The sequence below is a fragment of the Thamnophis sirtalis genome, unplaced genomic scaffold (genome assembly GCF_051295495.1).
Source record: "Thamnophis sirtalis isolate CommonGarterSnake01/CBP01778 unplaced genomic scaffold, rThaSir2_p1.2 scaffold_12, whole genome shotgun sequence".
Lineage (NCBI taxonomy): Eukaryota > Metazoa > Chordata > Lepidosauria > Squamata > Natricidae > Thamnophis > Thamnophis sirtalis.
Window position 1 is genome coordinate 36,527,826 of NW_028261392.1, and position 22,271 is coordinate 36,550,096.

The window sequence follows — 22,271 nt, forward strand, 5'->3', positions numbered from 1 at the left end:
TAGAGAGCTAGAAATAATGGAAATTCAACAATTAGGAAATACATGCCTGTGGCAAAGACAACATTTTTGGACACAAGTTTATATTCCACAATAGAAAATTGCGGAAGCTCAATTCTTTCTACTCCAGAAACTGCATTATCTCCACCTCTCCAATAAAATTCTATGTCATCAGTTGTGTATCCATCTGGAAATAAAGCAGAAATGTTTTAGTATCTTGTTCTCAAAATATATGATAACTTCACTTTTCTTAAAACTTTCATTCTGCCCTAAAGAAGAGTATAAAATTTCCCACTCCTAAACTTTCTATGAATCAAGCATATAGTCTCCAATATTATTATTAATAATATGCATGTATATCTATTCTAAACCATGTTATAGGCTGAGATACTGTTTGAGGAACAGACCAATTTTTCTCCTTGCTTCATGACAACTCATGCTGTTTCACATGAAACTAATACATATGTGTTACATGACTATTATAAAAATGTGAAAATTCATTTTGAAAAACTAATTTAAACTGTGCATAATAATGCATATAAATGTAAAGGTATTGATAGTTAAAAAGAGATAAAACTAAATAATTTCACAAAATGAGATAAATGTCGACCATTTCACCATGTATGATAACATCAATTATCAAAACGAGCTTGTGATGCTGTCTTACTGATGCAAACAGTTGAATACACAATATTATTATAACTATATGTTGCCAACTATACAAATCATGATTGGATGGGATGATTAATCTGTAAGAAATATATTATGGAGTAATACCGTAAAAATGGACAATGATACTGACAATCGTATTGAAGGTATGGATGGCAATAAAGGATGTTTGATCCGGATCATTTGTCAGGTAATGCAGGTGACTATTTTTGCAACAAAATACTTGGGGACCTCCAGATCAGTTCCAGATATAGATAGACCTGAAGACCATTCTGCTTAGGATGATATTTCAATAGTCTTTGCTACATTTTTATACCCTTTAGTAAAATAGTTGAGCCTGTAATGTAGAAGGCTGGAGATCTCAAAAGAATTGTAATGTAACTCTTTAAGTCTGGAAAAGAAAAACTATGTTTCCAAAACATGGACATGAAAACCAAATTGTTCTCAAATTCTGTCTTTTAACTGAATTATTAGTCTAGCTCAGAGGTGTCAAACACGATTTCATTGAAGGCTGCATCAGGTTTGTGTTTCACCTTGGGAAGCTGGGGTGGGAATGGGCAGGGTGGGCATGGCCATCTTGACATCATTCATGTCAGGGGTGCCTGTGATGGCCTGGGTGCTCTGCCAATGAAAACGAGCTCCCAAGCTACGTTTTTGGCTGGGACAGCCTCCTGCAATCCTCTGCCAGCGAAAACGGAGTTTAGGGGGGCACATATGGCCCTCGTGAGCTCTGGTTTTGCTGGCAGAGGCACCATGGGCTCATCCTTCACTGTTTCCAAGGCGGTCCCGTGGGCTAGATCTAAGCACCCTATGGGCCAGATCCAGCCACTGGGCCTTGAGTTTGACACCACTGGTCTAGCTATTAAGGAATCTGAAAAAGGATCAAACTAGTCCCAGAATTGCTGTCTTGCCATACACATTAACAATGAGACATCTAATACAGTTATCAAGTTCCCAAAATTTTATAACCTATTTACCTTTACTTGAATTTAACCAAGGAAAATTCAGTATAGATGACATCTAGGATGGATCATTTTTTTTTACATACATGCCCTCTATATGGAAAATCATTTACATAAAAACCATGTAATGAAATGGATAATAAAAAATAACTAGAAAAGAATGGATCGATACTTTTTGATTACATTAATGCATTTTGGAGATAAATAGTAAATATCTTATATCTACATATTAGTAATTCACTAGCAGTAAGTAATAATAATATGGTTTTTCTTTTCAAGCTTTTAACTGCAAATTTGTCAGTGACTTCATCAAAATCGATCTTTGTATATCCATACTGAATAGGCAGGATATACAGGTTTGTCAATATGTCTTCTTCACTTACAAAAGAACACTTCCCATTAATTTTAACTTTTACATTTAAAACATTCTTTCACATGAGGCCACAGATGTACAATACTTAGGAAAAAGCTTAAACATAAGGATAAGTGCAGTGATCCATTAAAATTCCATTTCACAAAAAATCCATGTAAAAGATACTATCCATATCTTTGTTTCAATAAAGGTGAATATTTGTATCTCAAGGTTGAAATGAGGGGTCCTTGGTGCTCTCTGAGCTTGTTTTCTTGCAGACCTTTCATTACCCTAACTAGGTAACATTATCAATGCTAGTAAGCAGTGCTGTTTGCTATCAGTTTATATTCTGATGACTTGCCTGTCTGTGTGGGTGGGGGTGGTTTTAGAGGTTCTTTTGTTGGGTTGTTTACTGATGGCTCTTTGACAGTTATCAAGTAAACAATACCCCAATCAAGAAACTGCTAAAGAACCATTTATAAACAGCCCAACCAAAGAATTTCTAAGACCACCTCCACCCATACAAACAGACAAGCTCAGGGATTATTTTTGTTTCTTTGCTATCAGTTCCGGCTACTTTCAAAAATTTCCATTAAAATATCTCTAATAGTCATCATACTTTTCTATTATATTTGATAAAAACCTCTGAAGATTTTCTTCTTTGCAAAAATGATGGAAGTGGCTTGATGATAATGAACAGTGGCATTATTTGATTCATTGCTTCAGAACAAGATTCAGAAGAGGTATGATATTGATAACTCATATTCAGAGACTTTGGGATTTAATTTCCAGCAGGTTTTACAGCCAGTTATAAATATGGATGACCCAGTGCTTGCCTTATTATTTACAATAAGTCTGCAGGAAATATAAAACTACCGTACTTCTCAACAATTTGTTGGTGTTTGGTAAAGATTTATAAAACCATGAGTGTTGACTACTTCCTTCTCTCTTTTGTGCTGATCAATAACATGCAGAGTATGATCCATCTTTATTTTGAAAATATTCATTTGTTTTCTTAAATGGTTTAACTGTTCTGGAAACTATATTGGTCAATAAATGATATCAGAATAAATTAAAATATACTTTATTTTTCAGAGTATAAGACACACCTTTTTTCCTCAAAAAAGAGGCTGAAAATCTGGGTGTGTCTTATACTCTGAATACAGCATTTTTGTCTCCCTAAGCTCCAAAATGGTCGTGCAGAGCCTTATGGAGGCTTTCAGAGAACTCCTGGGAGCTGGGGAGGGCAGAAATGAGCAACAAACGGGCCTTTTTTGTCCCCCCAGGCCCCAGCAGCACTCTATAAGCCTCCATAAGGCTATGCATGCATTTTTTTGACAAAACATGGCCCAGTTTTTGTGAAAAATGGGCCATTTTTTGCTCGTTTTTGCCCCCCCCCCCCAGGAGCACTCTGCAAGCCCCTCAAGGTTATTCATGCCTTTTTAAAGAAACAGACCCATTTTCGGGAAAAATGGGCCATTTTTTGGAGGTTTGCAGAGTTCAACCCCCTTTTTGGAAAGCCCTTTAACTGATTAATAAGAATTACATTGATCCAGTGCTGTGCCAGCAGAAACAAAGTCTTAGGTGCTTTAGATTGTCAGTGATTTCCTTCTCCAGCATATGGATAAATATACCTGGAAACATCTACCTACCTACCTACCTACCTACCTACCTACCTACCTACTCTCTCTCTCTCTCTCTCTCTCTACCTATCTACTGTATTTCTCTTTTTCTCTCCCTCCCCCTCTATCTACCTCCCAGTGACATGCGGTGAGGTTTATGGCAATGAGGCATGCTCAGTTCCGATTTAAAGTGACAGCAATTGTTTTTCTCCTTTGCAAAATAAGTTTCCTTCTTTCTTTATCTTCTCCCTTCCCCTCCTTCCTCCCTCTCTCCCCCTCTCTCAAACACACAGACACACACAAACACACAGAAGTTGGATTGGACTATCTCTCCTACTACCCCCTTCCCTCTCTCACTCAAACAAACTCTCTCTCAAACAAGCACACACACACACACACACACACACACACACACACAAAGTTGGATTGGAGGGAGTCATGGAAACCACAAGAAGAGGCAGGAAGCCAGTCAAAGAGCCATACTGTAGCACACACACTTTCTCCCAGCCTCAGAAGGATCCAGCCCAGCTTCACTGATTACAGGTTTGAAAAGACAATGTGGCTCTGTCTGCAATCAAACTACACTTGGGGAGGGAGAGCACTTCCCTCCAGCCTTTCCCAAAGCCCCACACCAGGAGGATGAAGTTTGAATTCCTCCCCCTCCCTCCGACCCACACGTACTTTTTCCACCTGTTTCAGAGAGGATTTCAACTCTGCTCTTGCCTGCCATAATGAAAAGAAAAAAAATGTAAAAGAAAAAAGGCAAGAGCTGAGGTCAGGCTGAGCTAGTTGCTGCAGAGTCACTGTGGATGACTCTGCTTAACAGTTTAAAAAAAGTCTCTAAAAAAGCGCCCTCTACAGGAGGAGACAGGAGAACCACGTGCCTCATCTACGTCAGGAATTTTTTGGCTTTTAACCCTTGCTTAACTCTGCTCAAGTGATCATAAAACGCCTAAAGTCAGATTAGATGGGTCACGTTGTTCTCCTGCCTCCTCCTGTAGAGGGTGCTTTTTTAGAACCTTTTTTAAACAGTTAAGCACTAAGCAGAGTCATCCACGGTGACTCTGGCAGCAACTAGCTCAGCCTGATCTCAGCTTTTTCCTTTTACATTTTTTTCTTTTCGTGATGACAGTGGTGAGGCTCTGCCTCCCCTGCCTCCCCTGACTGCACTGCTACCTACGTACCTACCTACTCTCTCTCTCTCTCCCTACCTATCTAATGTATTTTTCTCTCTTTCTCTCCCTCTCTATCACTCTATCTACCTACCTACTTTTTTAAAAATTTGCCTCTTCAAAACCTTGGTGCGTCTTATACTTCGGTGCGTCTTATACTCCAAAAAATACGGTGATTATCTTTTTTGTCAAAGTTTTAGTCTTCACTAGCATCTATTTTTTCCCATTTCTTCCCTGTTGGTATTGCTTCTTACTCTTATTTTCTTTCTTTTCCAACTACCAATATGCATTTCTGTATTGTCTTTAATGAAATTCTTTGGATGTACCAGCTACTTTTTATTTTTCAAAATGTTTGTTAACTACAATAATTGCTGAAGGCATTATATATTAAACAATAGATCCAGAAATTGCTTCAATCACCTCATTTGCTTTTTTTTGTTGTTGGGCACTAGTGAGTCAATGTAATTTCATGTGAATACTTTAAATTTCTTTAAAAAAATAAGAATAATCATGAAACAGTGCTGCAGAACTGCAGACCACTGCAGAAAATAAAAAAACAGAAGCTGATGATATGAAATACACCTGAAGTGAGCATAAATGATTTTGAACTATTAAGAACTCTATGCATATAATGGGCATGAGAAATTAAATAAATATTAGTAACAAAACTAAATCAACTATTTTGCACAACATATTTCATATACCTGAAATTAATAGAAATACGTACAGCTTTCTATTTCCAACGTACAATTTTGTTCATCTAATGGGTATCTCCTCAAGTCCATCATGCAAGCTGCAGTAGTTGTGATTCTAAAACAAAACACAATAAAATGAATTGCCACATAAACAAGGAACAAGCAATAAAACATTTAAATAAATATTCTGAAATAAAAATAAGAGGCAATAATAGTAAGAGACACTAATTATGTACAGATACCTTTACTAGAGTTTAATGCTTTTCCTTCTGCACAAATACAAAAATGTGCATGAAATGCATTTTATTATATCTATATTTTCATTTGCTTTATCTAAAAGTTTTATTTTAGAAAGCTAGAAGTGCTAATAAACTGTTTTAGCTAGTATTGTAAATAGTAGCTATTTATTTATAGTTCATACATACTATTTTTTCAAATACTTTAAAAAAGTGGTTTCATTGAAAAAAAATTACACCGAAAGATTCTAAAAACACCAAGATTAGATTTCCAAGCTAAACAACATAATTAAGCAGTTTTCTAAATAAACATGGAATCGTCAAAGACAAAAAAAATGAAGGACAGGTTTTCTACATCTAAAAAAAAAAGTTCTGAATGAGGCTGAGTACACAGTACCATTTATCACTATTCATTGATCTGCAGAGAAAACCAAATGTTGCTTTGGACCACAAGTTATCATATTGTTCTAAATTGGGATGTTTAGTTTCGTTTGTGTACATGCTGGAATAAGAGAAACAGGAATGTTTAAACTATGTGGAAACTAGGAGATTACACTAATTTGGATTTGATTTCAAAATCAATAAGAAGTGAAAATAGTATTTGTTTGAACTTGTCAACTGTCCCAACTAGGTCAGTTAGAAAAGAAAGGCTCTCGGATCCATTATTAACATAACTTTACTAAAGCCAAAGTGTCTACAATGAGGCAAAGCTAGATCTGAGATTTTCATCCACAAAACATGTGTTTAACTTTTCCCTTCTTCTCTCCTTGCCCATTGCTTATCTTGACCTGTCCAATTATATTTAAACAAATTCTTTTACTAGCTCCTGGCTTGGTAGGTTGGGTGGTGCTGCATTCCATGAGGTGACTTTGGAATGGCCAGCAGTTCTCACACAATGGCACAAGTAATTTCTATTCCTTTCCTGCTACCTCTCCTTATCCCACCCCGCAGTTCCCTCCCACTGTTGCTTATGGCAGACTGAAAGCAAGTGAAACATAGCTGGAGAAGTGGCATTCCTGAAAGGACCTCACTAAAGTGGTGGTATTTTTACTCAGATTGTATTGGCAGCTATAGAACCTGGGAAAAGCTTAGGTGCCTTAAACAACTGGATTTGAATCTGAAATTATAGAAAGCCTGAAGCAGTGTTTCTCAACCTTGGTAAATTTAAGAAGTCTGGACTCCTTAGCCAGTTAGGGAATTTGGAAGTAGAAGTCCAAATCTGCAATACCTCTTAAATCAAGGTTGGTAAACCCTGGCCGGAAATAGACACCTGTACTGCTGTTAAAAACAGCATAAGGTTTAAAATATTTAGGGTAAATATAAATGATAAAATATGACTAATATTCAGGGGTGGGTTTCAATTTTTTTTACTACTGGTTCTATGGGTATGGCTAAGTGGGGACATGTGACTGAGTAGGCATGACCAACTTGACATCACTCACGCCCATGCCCACTCAGTCATATGCCCTCCCCACCTAGCCATGCCCACAGAACCGGCGAAAATTTCTGTGTTGCCTGCTGGGTGGCTGGTAAAGAAGCCTTGCTTTCCACTCAGTGGCAAGTGATCCATTCCTACCCCCCACACACAAACACACCCTCCCCATCTAGCTGCAGCTGGGAGTGTGAGCGTACATGGCGAGACACCTCTCAAGTGAGCAGCAAAGTGCAGCAAAGGCACATGTGGGGCAGGTGGCTGCTCACTTAAGGAGGGTCTTAGCAGGATGCAAAAGGATGCGGCTTCTCTCCTGCACCATCGCCATGTTATTCTTCTTCCCCCATGAGAGGAGGAGGAGGGGAAGAGGAGGATGGTCACCGGAGCCTTAGTGCAGGAGCAAAGAGGCCTTGTAGCTCCCTTCATGCCACATTTGTGCATAAGGCAGCCTTAGCTTCCTGCCACTTCGGGCTGGAACTTGTGCCCCCTGTGCTGAAGAGCTGTGCGGGGGGGGGGGGACGACACCGCAAGGTGATGGCTGGGGCCTTAGTGCAGCATAGAAGCCACACATCCTGCATTGAGTCCTGCTAAGACCTCCTTAAATGAGTGGCCGACTGCCCTACAAACACCTTTGTTACACTTTGGCATTCGCTTGAGGGGGGGTTTCTCTGTGTGTACGCACCCTCCCAGCCCTGCCACAGCCAGTCAGGGGGTCGCAAGAGAAGAAGGAGGGCCGCCTGAAAGGGACCTCTGCCATGGCTGGCAAGGGCCCCAAGGCGAGCTTGCTGGCTTGGCCCAGCTGCGGCTTTTCGAAAGAGGGAGAAAAGAGACTCAGAAACAGAGAGAGCAAGATACACACACAGATGGGGGGAGATTGGCTGACGAGTGAGGGCTTTCTCAGAGCCTGACACCTACGATTGGCGTGCAAGGTTCAGTGGGGTTCGCCTGGTGCACCAATTGCGACCCTACCTGGATCGGGAGGCCCTTCAGACAGTCACTCACGCCCTTGTGACCTCAAGACTGGATTACTGTAATGCGCTCTACATGGGGCTGCCCATGAAGAGTGTTCGAAGACTCCAGTTAGTCCAGAACGCAGCCGCGCGAGCGATTGTGGGTGCACCCAGGTACACCCACGTCACACCTATCCTCCACGAGCTGCACTGGCTACCCATTAGTCTCCGAATCCGCTTCAAGGTGCTGGTCGCTACCTATAAAGCCCTACATGGCATCAGATCTGGGTACCTGAGAGACCGCCTCCTGCCAATTACCTCCCTCAGACTGATTAGATCTCACAGGTTAGGTCTCCTCCGGATTCCATCTGCTAGCCAATGTCGGCTGGCGACCCCCCGGGGGAGAGCCTTCTCTGTTGCAGCTCCAGCACTCTGGAATGATCTGTCGAGATCCGGACCCTTACTACCCTCCCGGCCTTCTACAAAGCCACCAAGTCCTGGCTGCTCCAGCTGGCCGGGGGGCCTGTGAAATATCCAGCCCCACGGAAATTGTGAATGTTGTGGTTTTGTTTTTAAAGTGTTGTCTTTGTCTAGTTTTTCCCCTTCCCCTTGTCTATTGTGAGCCGCCCGGAGTCCTTCGGGAGTGGGCGGCATACAAGACAAATAAAATCAAATCAAAAATCAAATCAAATCAAGCTCTGTTTTCCTGCTGCTCTGAACCTTTTAAAGCTGTGGCTGGGCACTGTTGGTCTGTCCCCCTTTTTGATGTCCCCTCCTCCCGGATTCCATTTCCACTCTGCCAGCCCTTGTGTGTGAAGGCCTGGCTGGGCCAGGCCAGCGTCTCTGGGCAGAGAGCAGGCTGTGCATACTTTATTGCTCACTGCCGCCTGCCCATTTGTTTGCCACTTTCCTGGGAAGGTCCTCAGGAGGCTTCGCTGAGCAGTCCCAGAGCTTCCCTTCTGAGAAATCCAACCCGCCATCCCACGAGAGGCTTTGGTTCGAACCTCACCCACCATGCAGCCTTTTTGGGAGCATCACGGCTCAGCCTCAATTTGCCTGGCTCCCTTCTGAAGTTAGGAAGTGGCACTTTGCCCCCATGACCCTGCAGAAGCCCTGGCTGGGGCGCTTTGTGCAGGCTTGGCAACGGGAAGACCCCCCCCCCGCACCCATTCTTTCAAGAGTCCCTTCAAGCAGAGCCCAAACTGGCCACTAGGGTGGCCTTGACCCCCATCGCCCTGCTGCCTCCAGCCCTGCATGACCTCCCCGCCACCCCATCGACCTAGAAGGCTGCTGCTTCATGCCACATTGTCGCTGCAGTTGGCTCTTCGGTGGCCCTGTTTTCTCCTGGTGCCCCTTCCCAGCTGGGGGACTCTCTGGGGTACCCCGCTGCACTGGCCACATTTGGGTGGGCGGTGGGTCAGTCAGCAACCCACGCACAGCCACCATGTGACCTTTATAAACAGAAATTAATCATCTTCTTTTAAACTTTCCATTTCAATGAGAATTTTTCTAAAATTTCTTAAATTCTCATTGAAATGGAAAGTTTAAAAGAAGATGGTTAATTTCTGCTTATAAATTGGCAGCCAGCTGGGAAAGCGTCCCTGGGAACTGAGCGGGCCGAGCTTGGCATCTCAGGCTGAAAGAGCAGCTGTGGCCCCCTGCTCGTCAGGTGCCTCCTCCCCTTCACACCTTCTCCCTTCCCTGGCCAGAGCGATCACATGGTGGTGGCGCACATGCTTCTGACTGACCCAGCGCCCACCTGAATATGGCCAGAGCAATGAGGCTTCCCTGGAGGGTCTCCCAGCCAGAAAGGGTCACAAGGAGAGAGCAGGGCTGCCGAAGGGCCAACTGCAGCCAGCAATAAGGCATGAAGGAGTGACAGCCAGCATAGCTGTGAGCATTCCCAGGTCAGTAGTGGGGGGAAGGGGAGTTTGTGCAGGCCTGAAGGTGGCAGGGAGATAGGGGTCAAGGCCACCCTGGGCACCTGCAATGAGATGTGGCTGCCCAGGATGGAAGATGGTCGGAGGCTTGAAGGGACCCCCACTTGAAGGAACGGACACCTGGGGTCTTCTTACCACCAAGTCCACACAAAGTGCCCCAGCCTGGGCTTCTGTAAGGTCTCAGAGGCAAAGCACCATTTCCTAACTTTAGAAGGGAGCTAGGCAAGGCGAGGCTGAGGTGCAATGCTCCTGAGAAGGCTGCCTAGCAGCTAAAAGCTCTGGCAAACCTGTGCTGAGCCTCGTAGGAGTGGCAGGTTGGGTTTCCCAATGGGGTAGTCTCCACGGAGCTCTGGGATGGCTCAGTGAAGCCTCCCAAGGCCCTTCCTGGAAAAGTAGCGAGCAGGCAGGTGGCAGCGAGCAGTAAGGGAAGTAAGCCCCAGGCTGGCATCCCTGCCTCCTTCTTCCAAGATCTGACTTGGGGAATGGCCAGCTTCTCCCACCGCTGTGCTTTTGCCTTTCACGCAGGGCTTCTGCCAGTGGAACTCCTCCAATTTTGCCCTGCTCAGGCCCTCTACCCACCTCTGCTGCTTCTACAGCACCAAATGCCCTGCACCCCCTACACACACACACCACTTGCCACTGCTTCTGAGCACCAAACAGTCCATGCTCCCCCCCGCATGTGCTTCAAAGCCAACGTAGATGTTCCTTCAGGCAAGCTATTGAAGGTTGGCTCTTTTGTTCCACCCCACTTCTGATCTGTCTCATCCAACCCGCCCCCTTACATACCGACATACACCGAGCTTGCCATGGCTTGAGGCAAGCATGGCTGGGGAGAAATCAGGGGGAGGAAGAGGAGAAGGCCAAGCTCACCATTTTCCCTGCTGCCCGCCCAATTGACCGTGCGGCACCCGGGTTGTAGCAAGCAGGGAGGGGGGGTCTAGGCTAGCATGAATGCTGCTTACCTGTGTGTAGGCAGGAGCCAGGAGGAGGATTCTGTGGATTCACATGGCAAAGGTGAGGCAGGGCAAGCGTTGGAGTGGGCTGGGCTGGCCAACCAGTGCAATAAAAATTGCTCTGCGCATTCATAGAAGCAAAACCAAAGTTGGTGGCACCTATGGCACCACCAGGAGATCTGGTTTGGGCATGGTCAGGCTGCCATTACTACAGGTTCAGAAAGGTACACCAGATTTCTATTACCTATTCAGGTGAACCGGACCAAACTGGTAGGAATCCACCTCTGCTAGTAGGTTAAGAACTCTTAAGTAGTACTCTTAAGTAGTATTCTTAAGTAGTACTCTAAGCCCAGTATTCTTCAACATCTTCATCAATGATTTGGATGCGGGGATAAATGGGGAACTCATCAAATTTTCAGATGACACCAAGCTGACAGGAATAGCCAACACTCCAGAAGACAGGCTTAAGATACAGAAGGATCTTGACAAACTTGAACATTGGGCACTATCTAATTAAATGAAATTCAATGGTGAAAAGAGTAAGGTTCTGCATTTAGGCAAGAAAAACAAAATGCACAGGTACACTATAGGTGGTACCTTGCTCAATAGTAGTAACCATAAGAGGGATCTTGGAATCCTAGTGGACAACCATTTAAATATGAGCCAACAGTGTGCAGTAGCTGCCAAAAAAGTTAACACAGTTCTAGGCTGCATAAACAGAGGGCTAGAATCAAGATCACGTGAAGTGTTAATACCACTCTATAATGCCTTGGTAAGGCCACACTTGGAATACTGCATTCAGTTTTGGTCGCCATGATGTAAAAAAGATGTGGAGACTCTAGAAAGAGTGCAGAGAAGAGCAACAAAGATGATTCAGGGACAGGAGGCTAAAACATGTGAAGAATGGTTGCAGGAACTGTGTAAGTCTAGTTTAATGAAAAGAAGGATTAGGGGAGACACGATAGCAGTGTTCCGATATCTCAGGGGTTGCCACAAACTATTCTCCAAGGCACCTGAGTATAGAACAAGAAGTAATGGGTGGAAACTAATCAATGAGAGAAACAACTTAGAACTAAGGAGAAATTTCCTGACAGTTAGAACAATTAATCAGTGGAACAACTTGCATCCAGAAGTTGTGAATGCCCCAACACTGGGAGTCTTTAAGAAGATGTTGGATAGCCATTTGAAATTGTGTAGGGTATCCTTCCTAGGCAGGGGTTTGGACTAGAAGACCTCCATGGTCCCTTCCAACTCTGGTATTGTATTGTATTGTATTGTATTGTATTGTATTGTATTGTATTGTATTGTATTGTATTGTATTGTATTGTATTGTATTGCATTGCATTGCATTGCATTGCACTGCCCTGCCCTGCCCTGCACTACACTGCATTGCATTAATAGCAATAGAATAGTACTTAGACTTATATACCACTCCTTTGTGTTTTACAGCACACTTTGAGATGTTTACAAATGACAGCACATTGCCCCCAGCAACCTAGGTCCTCATTTTACCGGCCTTGGGAGAATGGGAGGCTGAGTCAACCTGAGTCAGTAGCCACAGATATATTTGTCTTATGTGATTTTACATATGTATTCTTATGTCTGTTGAGAAGGCCGCATGATATAGATTTTTATATTTAAAAAAGTACTTGCTGTTGCTATAATTATTTTTGTTTGTTAAGTTTATCTGGGGGGGAAAAGCTGCTAAACTATTATACAATTCACATAGATGAATCTTGGGTTCAGATTCAAATCTGGCTCATTTGGAAAAAAACAGGTGATATCTAAATTGGAATTGACTTCTTACCATCAGTTATATATCTGAATCTTCCCCATTTTGACATATAAGTACTCTAAGGTAGGAAAAGGGTTAAGTAGATGGAGTACTGTAATTTGGTAATTTACAGTTGTCTTTTTTAACAATAGTGCACACCTTTATACCACAACTCTATGCTCAGTATTTTGAAAAAGGATTATTAAAAGTATATATTGTAGAACATTGCTGCCATTCAACAATCTTCCTTATATATGAGATTTGGGAGACCTAAGAATCAGTATACTCTGGAAATATCTGCCAAAGTTTTCCCTTGTCTTTCTAATCTCCCCTTGTTTTTTTCTCTTACTTTGGTGATAATGGAATAGAGAACACATAAGAAAAATAAAAATAAATATTTTTAAACTTAACATTAACTTCCTAAACTCTGAACCTATCTTTCAAAATTTAGCACATTACAAAATTACTTCATAGCAAAAAAAAACAAATAAAACCCCTACAGAGTAAAAAGAATGCCAAAATATATCTTTTCCCAAAAGAACATCTTTTTTTACCAAAACCATTACATCAGTTGTTCTAAAAAATTTCGAATTTAATGTGCACATTGAAAAATGTATCTTACTTTCCACTAAAAGTCTTTAACCTACCTGTATGAAATTTGGAAAGACTAATATTCTTGTAAAATATATCTTTTTATTTTAGATATAAAGATTACATTCAATTTCGAAGATAACTATGCCTATATATTTCATTCAGTTTTAAATATAAGGCTAAGGCTGACAGCTTTATTTTTAAACACATAAGTTATATAAAATAAAATCTTGCATTTGTTACTCAGAATTTGTTAAGTTTTATATTATGAAGTTTCCTTTCCTGCCAACATAATCTAATTCTGTTAAGAAAGTAAAATGTGAGGCCTTTTGTAGATATCTAGTGAAAATCAATGAAACACAAAGAACTGAAAATTAAATCAGGAGGACAATTAAATCAATATGATGGTAACTGAACTGTTTTTCTAATCTCTATCATTTTAAATCAGAATTATGGACAACCTTAATAAATACATATAAAACAAATAACCAGATATGTGAGAACAAATTGCATGATTAGGTCCTGTAAGTAATTTACCACATCATAAAAAAAATTCAAATCATAATGAAATGCTATCCTCCACTGAAAAAAAATGATCTGTGATTAAGGCTAGAAACCAGGAAAGTGTGAGTTCTAGTCCCTCTTTAGGCATGAAACTTGGCAGGGTGACTTTGGGCCTATTTTCACAAAACTAAATGGAATGTCATTTGATAGTGGGGATGTATACTTTTCCTTGTGCCCATCTGAATTCTAAACTTTTGATTATTCTGAGACTAAAAACATAGGCTAGTCAAAACAGAATTTTTTTTAAAAAACAGATAATCACAACATCTTCCAAATACTGGATAGAAATTATGTTTATATAGGTAATGATAAAAGAAACATTTGGACATAATGAATGATTATGGTTCGATGTCATGGAACTAGTAAAAAAAAAGCATTTAATCCAAATGATCTGATTTAATGTAATATTATTAATCCAATGCAGAGGTGGATTGCTCCAAGTTTGGCCCGGTTTGGCCAAACCAGTAGTGGTGGTGGCGGAGGGCTCTGCCCACCCGCCCAAGTGCGAGCAAATCGGTACTAAAACGGTTAACAACCCACCACTGATCCAATGAATCGTAATCACTATACTAGTATAGTGTGGTGTAATTAATATAATGTAATATAAACCACAACAGTCAATTGGAGCTATGGAGTGCTCTTTTATTTCTGGAGTCATGATGTAACTTTGTTTACTTGTCATCCATATTAAGACAAAAGTGTGTCCTATTTTCACTGATGATGTTGGTGTGATTTTTTCCCCACCACAAAATAAGTAATAAATACGCTAGTTTAATTTGGATTGTAATAACATTATGAAAATGTAGAGTAGAGAGAAGAATCCCCCTCCTCTTTCCTGCTATTCACTATCATTTGAATATTTTTGTACATCCTGAACCTGAGAATGTAGTATGAAATATAAATATTGTTGAGCTGATTTCAAAAATTGTCATCTCAATATCAAATTCTACATACATGAATGGTCTTCTTAAGATTATACTTTCATGGTTAATTTCAAAAGTGAAATTGTCCAAGAGATGAATTGGGATAAAAGTGTTGAACAGCAAATGTGCATTAGTACTATTAAGGATATATAAAATTAACGTTAATATGATCATCTCTAGATTTTAAACCTGTGCAGCGGAGCAGTCTCTGAAAAGTCCTTGGAAAATATAGAAATGAAACATTTCAAATTGGGTACATCTTTTTGTAAGAGTTGTAGAGAGGTGTGATGTTTGCACTCCTGCCTACTTTGAAGGAGTCTTTAGAGAACTGAATGACCATTGGCTTATCTGAAGGGTCCTTTTCTGTGCACTGCTGGAGAGTCCAAGCATGGGTTAAATTAGTCTGGTTGCCCTAGGACTGAGGAATCTTTTTCCTTGGCCACGTCTCCTGGTCCTCCATAACACCAGATTTTTGACCACTTCTGGAACCAGTGAAGGCTGATGGTGTGATGAAACAATAAAAGTAGTCTGAGTTGCCATGATGGTCCCGAATCCCTGGACCCGAAGACCCAGGGTGGGTTTGGACTCTCCTGCAGTGCAGAGAAAAGGATCCTTCAGGTAAGCCAATGGTCATTTTCCTGTGAACTGCTTGGAGAGTCCAAGCATGGGACATACCCAAGTTAAATGTCACTACGGCGGGAAGAAGTTCTGTCCTGGGATTTGGTCGTGGAAACAATCCCCTGCAGAACCAACCTGCCGAATGATGCCTCGGCTGAAGCAAATATGTTCAATTTATAGTTTCTGACAAAGGGCAATGGGATGACGACATAGCCACCCTGCAGATTTTGTCTATTGTAGCCTGGGTTGCCCAAGCAGTGGTGGTGGCGGCACTGCCCTGGACTGGTGATCTTACGCTGCTGCAATACACACTCTTAGCCATCTGCCGATAGTGGAAGATGTTACCTTTCGTCCCATGGACCCTGGCTGGAATGACATGAAAAGGGCCTCCAACCTGCAGAATTCTGCTGTCCATTTGATGTGTCTCTGCAGGGCCCATCTGACATCCAGGGTGTGCCAAACACGTTCCCTCAGGTGTCTGGGGCATGGGCAAAAGTTTGGTAAAATTACCTCTTGCACCCTATGGAACCAAGTGTTAATTTTTGGGATGAAGGCTGGGTACAGGCGAAGTACAACTCTGTCTGGATGTATGATACATACTCTTGGACAGATAGAGCCGCCCATTCTAATATTCTCCTTGCAGATGTTATCGCAATAAGAAAGGCTGTCTTAAGTGAGGTGCCTGAGAGAAGTTGTGCGAAGAGGCTTGAAAGGAGCTGAAGTGAGAGCCTGTAGGACCACCGATAACTGCCAGGTCGGGTACCAGTGGACCACCAGAACATGCACATTGGAGGCACCCTTGAGGAAGCACCGAACCCTTGGTAGTCTGCTGAGGGTCTGAGCCAAAGCCCCAGACCAAACGGTGGATAAAGTAGCGACCTGTCATTGAAGGGTGTTGGGAGCGAGTCCCCTATTGAAGCCCTCCTGTAGAAAGTCCAATATATGGGGAACTAGTGCGGTGACTGGATCAAGCTGGAGGTTGTCGCACCACTTAGCAAAGGTGGACCATATTGTTGTCGCACCACTTGGCGAAGGTGGACCACATGGAGTCATAAATTCTGGTCATCTGGTCATCTCCTGGATGCCTGGATGGTATGTTTCATCTCTTCTGACAGGCTGTCCCTCCTCAGGAGGTCCTCTTCAAGTGCCAGATGGCCAACTGGAGCCACTGGGGATTTGGATGGACAATGGCCCCCTGGCTGAAGGAGACCTGGTCCTGAGGGATTCGGCATGGGTTGGACACCGACAGGCTGACAAGGTCAGATCACTTGTGGCAGAAGAGGAAGTGGAGGAAATGCATATAGCAGTTACTGAGGCCACCTCTAATGGAGACCATCCATCCCCTCTGTCCCCGGCGAGTGGAAGCGGGAAAAGAATTGTTGTAGCTGTATTTTCTCGCAGGTGGCAAACAGGTCAATCACTGGGGTGCCAAATATGTGGGACAACTAGTGGAACAAGATCGGGTGCAATCCTTGAAATAATTTTGAAGGTTTTACATAACTTCTGCATAAAAAATATAATATCTACAACTTACGGTACATTAGTGTGATCAGTAAATTGAGCCCCGGCATGTAAAATGTATTAGTATTGTAAGCATTGGCTGTTGGTTTTTTTTTTAATCACAATTTCTTGCTGAATTCCTAATGAGCTCTCATGAGACTTAGAGGTCTAGGCTGAGAAAGTTGAGATTGGCTGGTGTAAAGCTACATAATTACATATCTAGCAATTGTGTATAGGCTGAGAAATTTGTTAATTTGCAGGTGGATCATAAAATAGATAATAGATGACAATTTTAATAACTAATTTCACAGTAAACAGTTTTATTGAATGTGTATATACAGACTGGTGAATATCAACAAAGCATAAGCTAAATGGAAGATGAATTACATTGACACAAGGAAGGGTTAAAATATTTCTGAAGAATTTACATTACAGAATATGGATGAATGGACACATTTATAAAAACTGGAACAGCTTCACAGCTGGTCTATGGCTTCAGGATATTTTGTTTTAGTAAACATCTGTCAATGCCTGAATAATTCTCTAGGCAAGGTGCTCAGGCATATTTACCATAAGGAAAATTCATGTTTTCAATATAGCAGCAACAACTGTAACTTAGAAGATACATTAAATAATCAAATAATTAACCATGCCCCAAATCACAGCACATTAAACCAATGGGCAAAGTAATTTTAAAAAGGCATCATTCTGCTTTATAAAAAAATATCTTATAATACTATCCTATTAAACAGGAAAAAAACAACATAATAATACCCAATTGTTTTAAGATATCATTAAATCTATGCCAAATATAATGTTTCATTTTCTAATTACTTAAGAAAACATTCTTTTCAAAAATGGAGAAATTGCTTATTTCCATAATTCAATATTTAGTACTTGGAATAATGTCAGTTTTTCAATTTCTCCAAATAATTTTTTGGCAACCTTTTGGTATAACAATGATTCTTCAAAGATAGTCAGGTTCCAGATTTTAAAATACAGTTCAATAAAATATTAACTCATTGCCCAGACACCTTCTTGAGGGAAAGAGACAGTCTAAAATCATGAAATATAAATAAATAAAATCAATCAATAAACAATATCTTGATCCCTGTGGGATTTCCATGTAAATATTATATGAAATATAACACACACACACACACACACACACACACACACACACACACACAAAATCACCCCCACCCACTCCCAACACACACACTTGTAATTTTTTTTACATCTCCAGCAAAGAAAATTATATTTTATTTGTGGACTTCTATAAACTTGAAATAAAGTTTTAATCAATTGTAATCTCAAATCTATTGAAACCAGTTTAAGGTTTTTGAAGAACTTGCAACTCCTGATATAACATTATCAGATATTCCAATTATTTAGTCCTTAAATCCTAGAGATGTCAACTTTCAAACGTTTTAGTAAAGAGTTTTAGTTGCAGACTAAGTTTAGTCATGGACTTCATCAAATAAGAAAGTGTCTTAGGTATCCTTAAAGTGGCTGAGATGATTGGTCAACTTTTTATTTTGCTAATTTACCGGACATTAGAAAGTAGTTTATAAAGTTTGTCTCAGTGAAATGTTGCAATGATTGCAAAATATTCACCAAGAGATACATGAACAAGGACAATGGGTTGTATTAACTACAAATAAATAGAGAGGCATTCTCATTCTTAAACACAAACATGAAGTTTCCTCCATTTTTAGTACAAAGTAAGAGAAAAGTCTGGAATCTCTTTTGATGAATTAAGCTACCTTACAATGTATAGCAAAGTAGAATGTTCCAGAGATAATCAATATAAGTCTAGTAATCAAAGGTTCCCCTGCTGAGATGATAAATCCCAGCAGATATAAATTACATTATTCCCACAGAATAGAATGATCCTCCTATATTTACATTATTCTCAGTCACAATCCTGGAATAACCGGGACTGGAATAATCTGATGTCTATGGGAAGAAAAGCATATAGGAATCACTTTATTTGTGCACTTTCTCCTATTAAATAGGGTGGCATAGTTATGTTCCTGCCTTCCCAGTACTGGTACAGTCACCTGGCCTCACCCCCTCCCCCCCGCCCCCTCGGTCACCACTCTCTCTCTCGCCCTATCCGCCTTCACCACCACCAACTCCCAGGTCCGTTTTCTTTAAATGAGCTTTGTGTGTGTGTTTTTCCCAAAGGCTTCAGGGGTGCCTATCCACACCCACACGTTTTTCCCAGACACTGCAGTGGAACAAGAGAGGAGGGGGAGAAAGAGGAAGGGGCAGTTGTCCTTTATAAGGCTTGCACATGAGGAAGGAGAAGCCGCTTCTCTCACCCAAACCGGTTGGTCTGTTAATTTGAAAATGAGCAATGAAAGAGAAGCACATTTCTGTACATAGCAGAAAGGAAAGGAAAGGAAAACATTGAGAAATGTTGAGGAGTTGAGGTGTTTGTGTGTGAGTCAGAATTCCAGACCGGAAAGACTGTTTTGTATTCCAGTTAAATTAGAACTGGTTCTTTGTGAAGGATCTGTGAGAATTTTGAACTATTGCAATAAGGCACAAGAAAAAAAATGAAGCAGAAAGATTTAATTAGAGGAGAAGAGAAAGAATGGTAAAACATCCACTAAAAGCACTAAATGCCTTTCTAATGTGTTTTCAATTGTAAGATTGGAAATATTTGATTGACTGTATGCTTTAATGTTGAAAAAGAATAATCTTTATCAGTATAAACAGAGGTGTATTCTTCAAGCTTTAATGCAGTTTGCAAAAATCATTGTAGTAAACTGAATATCACTGTAAACATCATTTCTCACCAAAAATGCAATTTAATGGAGAGTAAAGTAAGATTTTACACAGGCAAGAAAAAATGTATAGAACAGGTGGTGCCTGGCTCAACTGGAAGTAACTGTGAGATAGATTGGTGAAATGGAAACTTATCAAACAGATCCAACCTAGAAGTGAGAAATTTATTGACAGAACAATTAGAGAAATGGAATGCCTTCAGAAATTGTGGGTATACCATCACTGGAGGTTTTTAAGAAGAAATGTGTCCATAATAGTATTAGTATAGGATCTATATAGTATAGGATCTCATCTTGTGCTTCAGCAGGAATTGGACTAGAAAATCTCCAATGTCCCTTCCAACTCTGTTATTCTTTATAAATCTCTCCATTCAGTCTTACCAAGAGAATGGTGATAAACAATATTTGGAGATGTACATCAGATGGTTTTCCGACAGCAAAATCTTATCTTATTGGCTAGTATCAAGGGGAAGATGACTTTGAAAATGCTTCCTCTCCTACCATAATAGGCAAGACGAGGTGAGGACTGGCTGGGAGGAGAAGGGGGAGAAGCCAGATGAGGTGCCCCTTCATGTGAGTGACATCGAGTTAGCTATGCCCACCCAATTACGTGACCACACCAACCTAGTCACGCCCACCAAGCGACTCCCACCCAGTCACATGACTGCCAAGACACATCCACAGAATAGGGTTTTTATATTTTAAGAATAATAGAATTATATATGCAATACTAGAAAAGTTTAGCACTGTTAAACAGATTAGAACGATGTAATGGAATGATGTTGTATGTATGATTTCAACATATAGAATATTTTGTTTAAAATGTAGGAATAATAATTGGAGTTGAACTATTGATGCAAAATGATGCTGTATGTATGGATTCAATATTTAGAATATTTGTTTAAAATTAAGGAATAATAATTACAGTTGAAAAATTGACATATAACAATAATGTACTTAATGAACAATTTGTGATTCGATATATAATTGTGTGGTGACCATGGAAAGGATGCACAAAATCTTGTAACCAAATGACATGCTATATGAAATGGAAGAAGGTTGTATGTGTTTTATGTTTTTGTTTGTTTTTGTTTGTTTAAAAATAAAATAAAAAAGAATAGGCCACGCCCACAGAATAGGTATTAAAAAAATTGAAATCCACCCCTCTGCTCTAGGTTTGTTCATATGTTGTCTACTTTTCCAAGAACAAATGTAGATCTCATTGAATGTAGAAGTACAGAAAAATTATAAAAATATTTAAAAAGAATTCAGTTAAACTTAGTTCTTGAAAAATTTAAAATTTAAACTTAGTCACTTGAAGAACTACTCTCCAAATTTCATGAAATAAACAAAAGCTAATTATCCAAAATTATCAATGTTTATGGAAGAAACAACTATAAAGCTAAAGGTGAAGTTGCTTTTATATTGATCCTTCATATTAACAATGGGCAAATCCAAGCACATAGAGGCTTTTATTTCAATTAAAAAAAGAATGAAATTTATATCAAAAGGAACTGGCCTTCTGGAAAAGCCTTGAAACCTGATTCTGAGGGTTAGCTTGGCAGCCTGATGGGGGATTATGTTGGAGGTTGTTGGTGGTTTAACAGAAAAGATGCCACCACTGTACCAATCTTGTTTTTGGGGTGATCTCTGTACACAATATTTTTATATTAAATATTAAACCATATTAATTATGGTTTTAATTGTAAGACAACCAGAGTTGCTTTGCAGAGTGAGATAGGTAACATTTACTGTATATTTAATAAATAATAATAAAATAAAAAATCTTTACTGATAAGAATCACAATATTTTAGGCTTGAAACATCCAGACAATTACTATAGTTACATAAAATTCTGTCAGAGTTTGTTGCATAAATTCAAATCCAGAAAGCACATACAGAGATAACTGATTCAGCTGGATTCATTAACTTCTTTATATACATAAGAATAGATGAATAAATGTATAATACCAACATGTGGTTCTTCCAAGTAAACACAAGCAGGAGTGTTACAGGCAAACACAAGCAGCTAGTTTCATTTCAGCAGACAAACCCAGACAGTCTGCCTTTTTTTACTTCTCAGAGCAGCAAACTGCTGTTTCTGTTTCAATTCTCTGCACAGACTCAGATCTGTTTAAGCTCCCACTGGCTGACTTAGTTGCTACGCCGATTGATTGGCTGACCTTGTTCTCATGTCTCTCCCAGTCATTAATATTTTAACAAATTCTATCTCCTAGCTGCCATCTACTTGGTTGTCCTCATTTGCAACATAGATGTGTAAGCTCTAATTAATGCAGGCCTTGTTATGTAAAGAAGGAAAGAAAATCTGTTTTTCTTTCAATACCCAGGCCATTTTCCAGGATCTGTATTACCAACAAACAGGATTGTTAAAAGTTAGATAATATTGTTAAAAATAGATAATATTGCCTGCTGTCTCTCACAAATACTAAGTGTCTTTTTCACACATGGACATAGAAACCATAGAGGGACACAGGTTTTCTCTTTATGCTTAGAAAAAGAAAGATA

The 22,271-nt window shown here is 40.3% G+C and overlaps 1 protein-coding gene across 2 annotated transcripts in view; it reads right to left on the minus strand.

Moving 5' to 3' along the window:
* Nucleotides 1–22,271, minus strand: part of GABRB3 (gamma-aminobutyric acid type A receptor subunit beta3) — a 281,267-nt gene that overhangs the window by 33,453 nt on the left and 225,543 nt on the right. For both annotated transcript variants that reach the window (XM_087726486.1, XM_087726485.1), the window contains 2 exons: nt 5,502–5,584; nt 47–184 (listed from right to left, as the gene is read on the minus strand). In XM_087726486.1, coding sequence (XP_087582612.1) covers nt 47–184; nt 5,502–5,584 — 221 coding nt within the window. The remainder of the gene's footprint in view (nt 1–46; nt 185–5,501; nt 5,585–22,271) is intronic.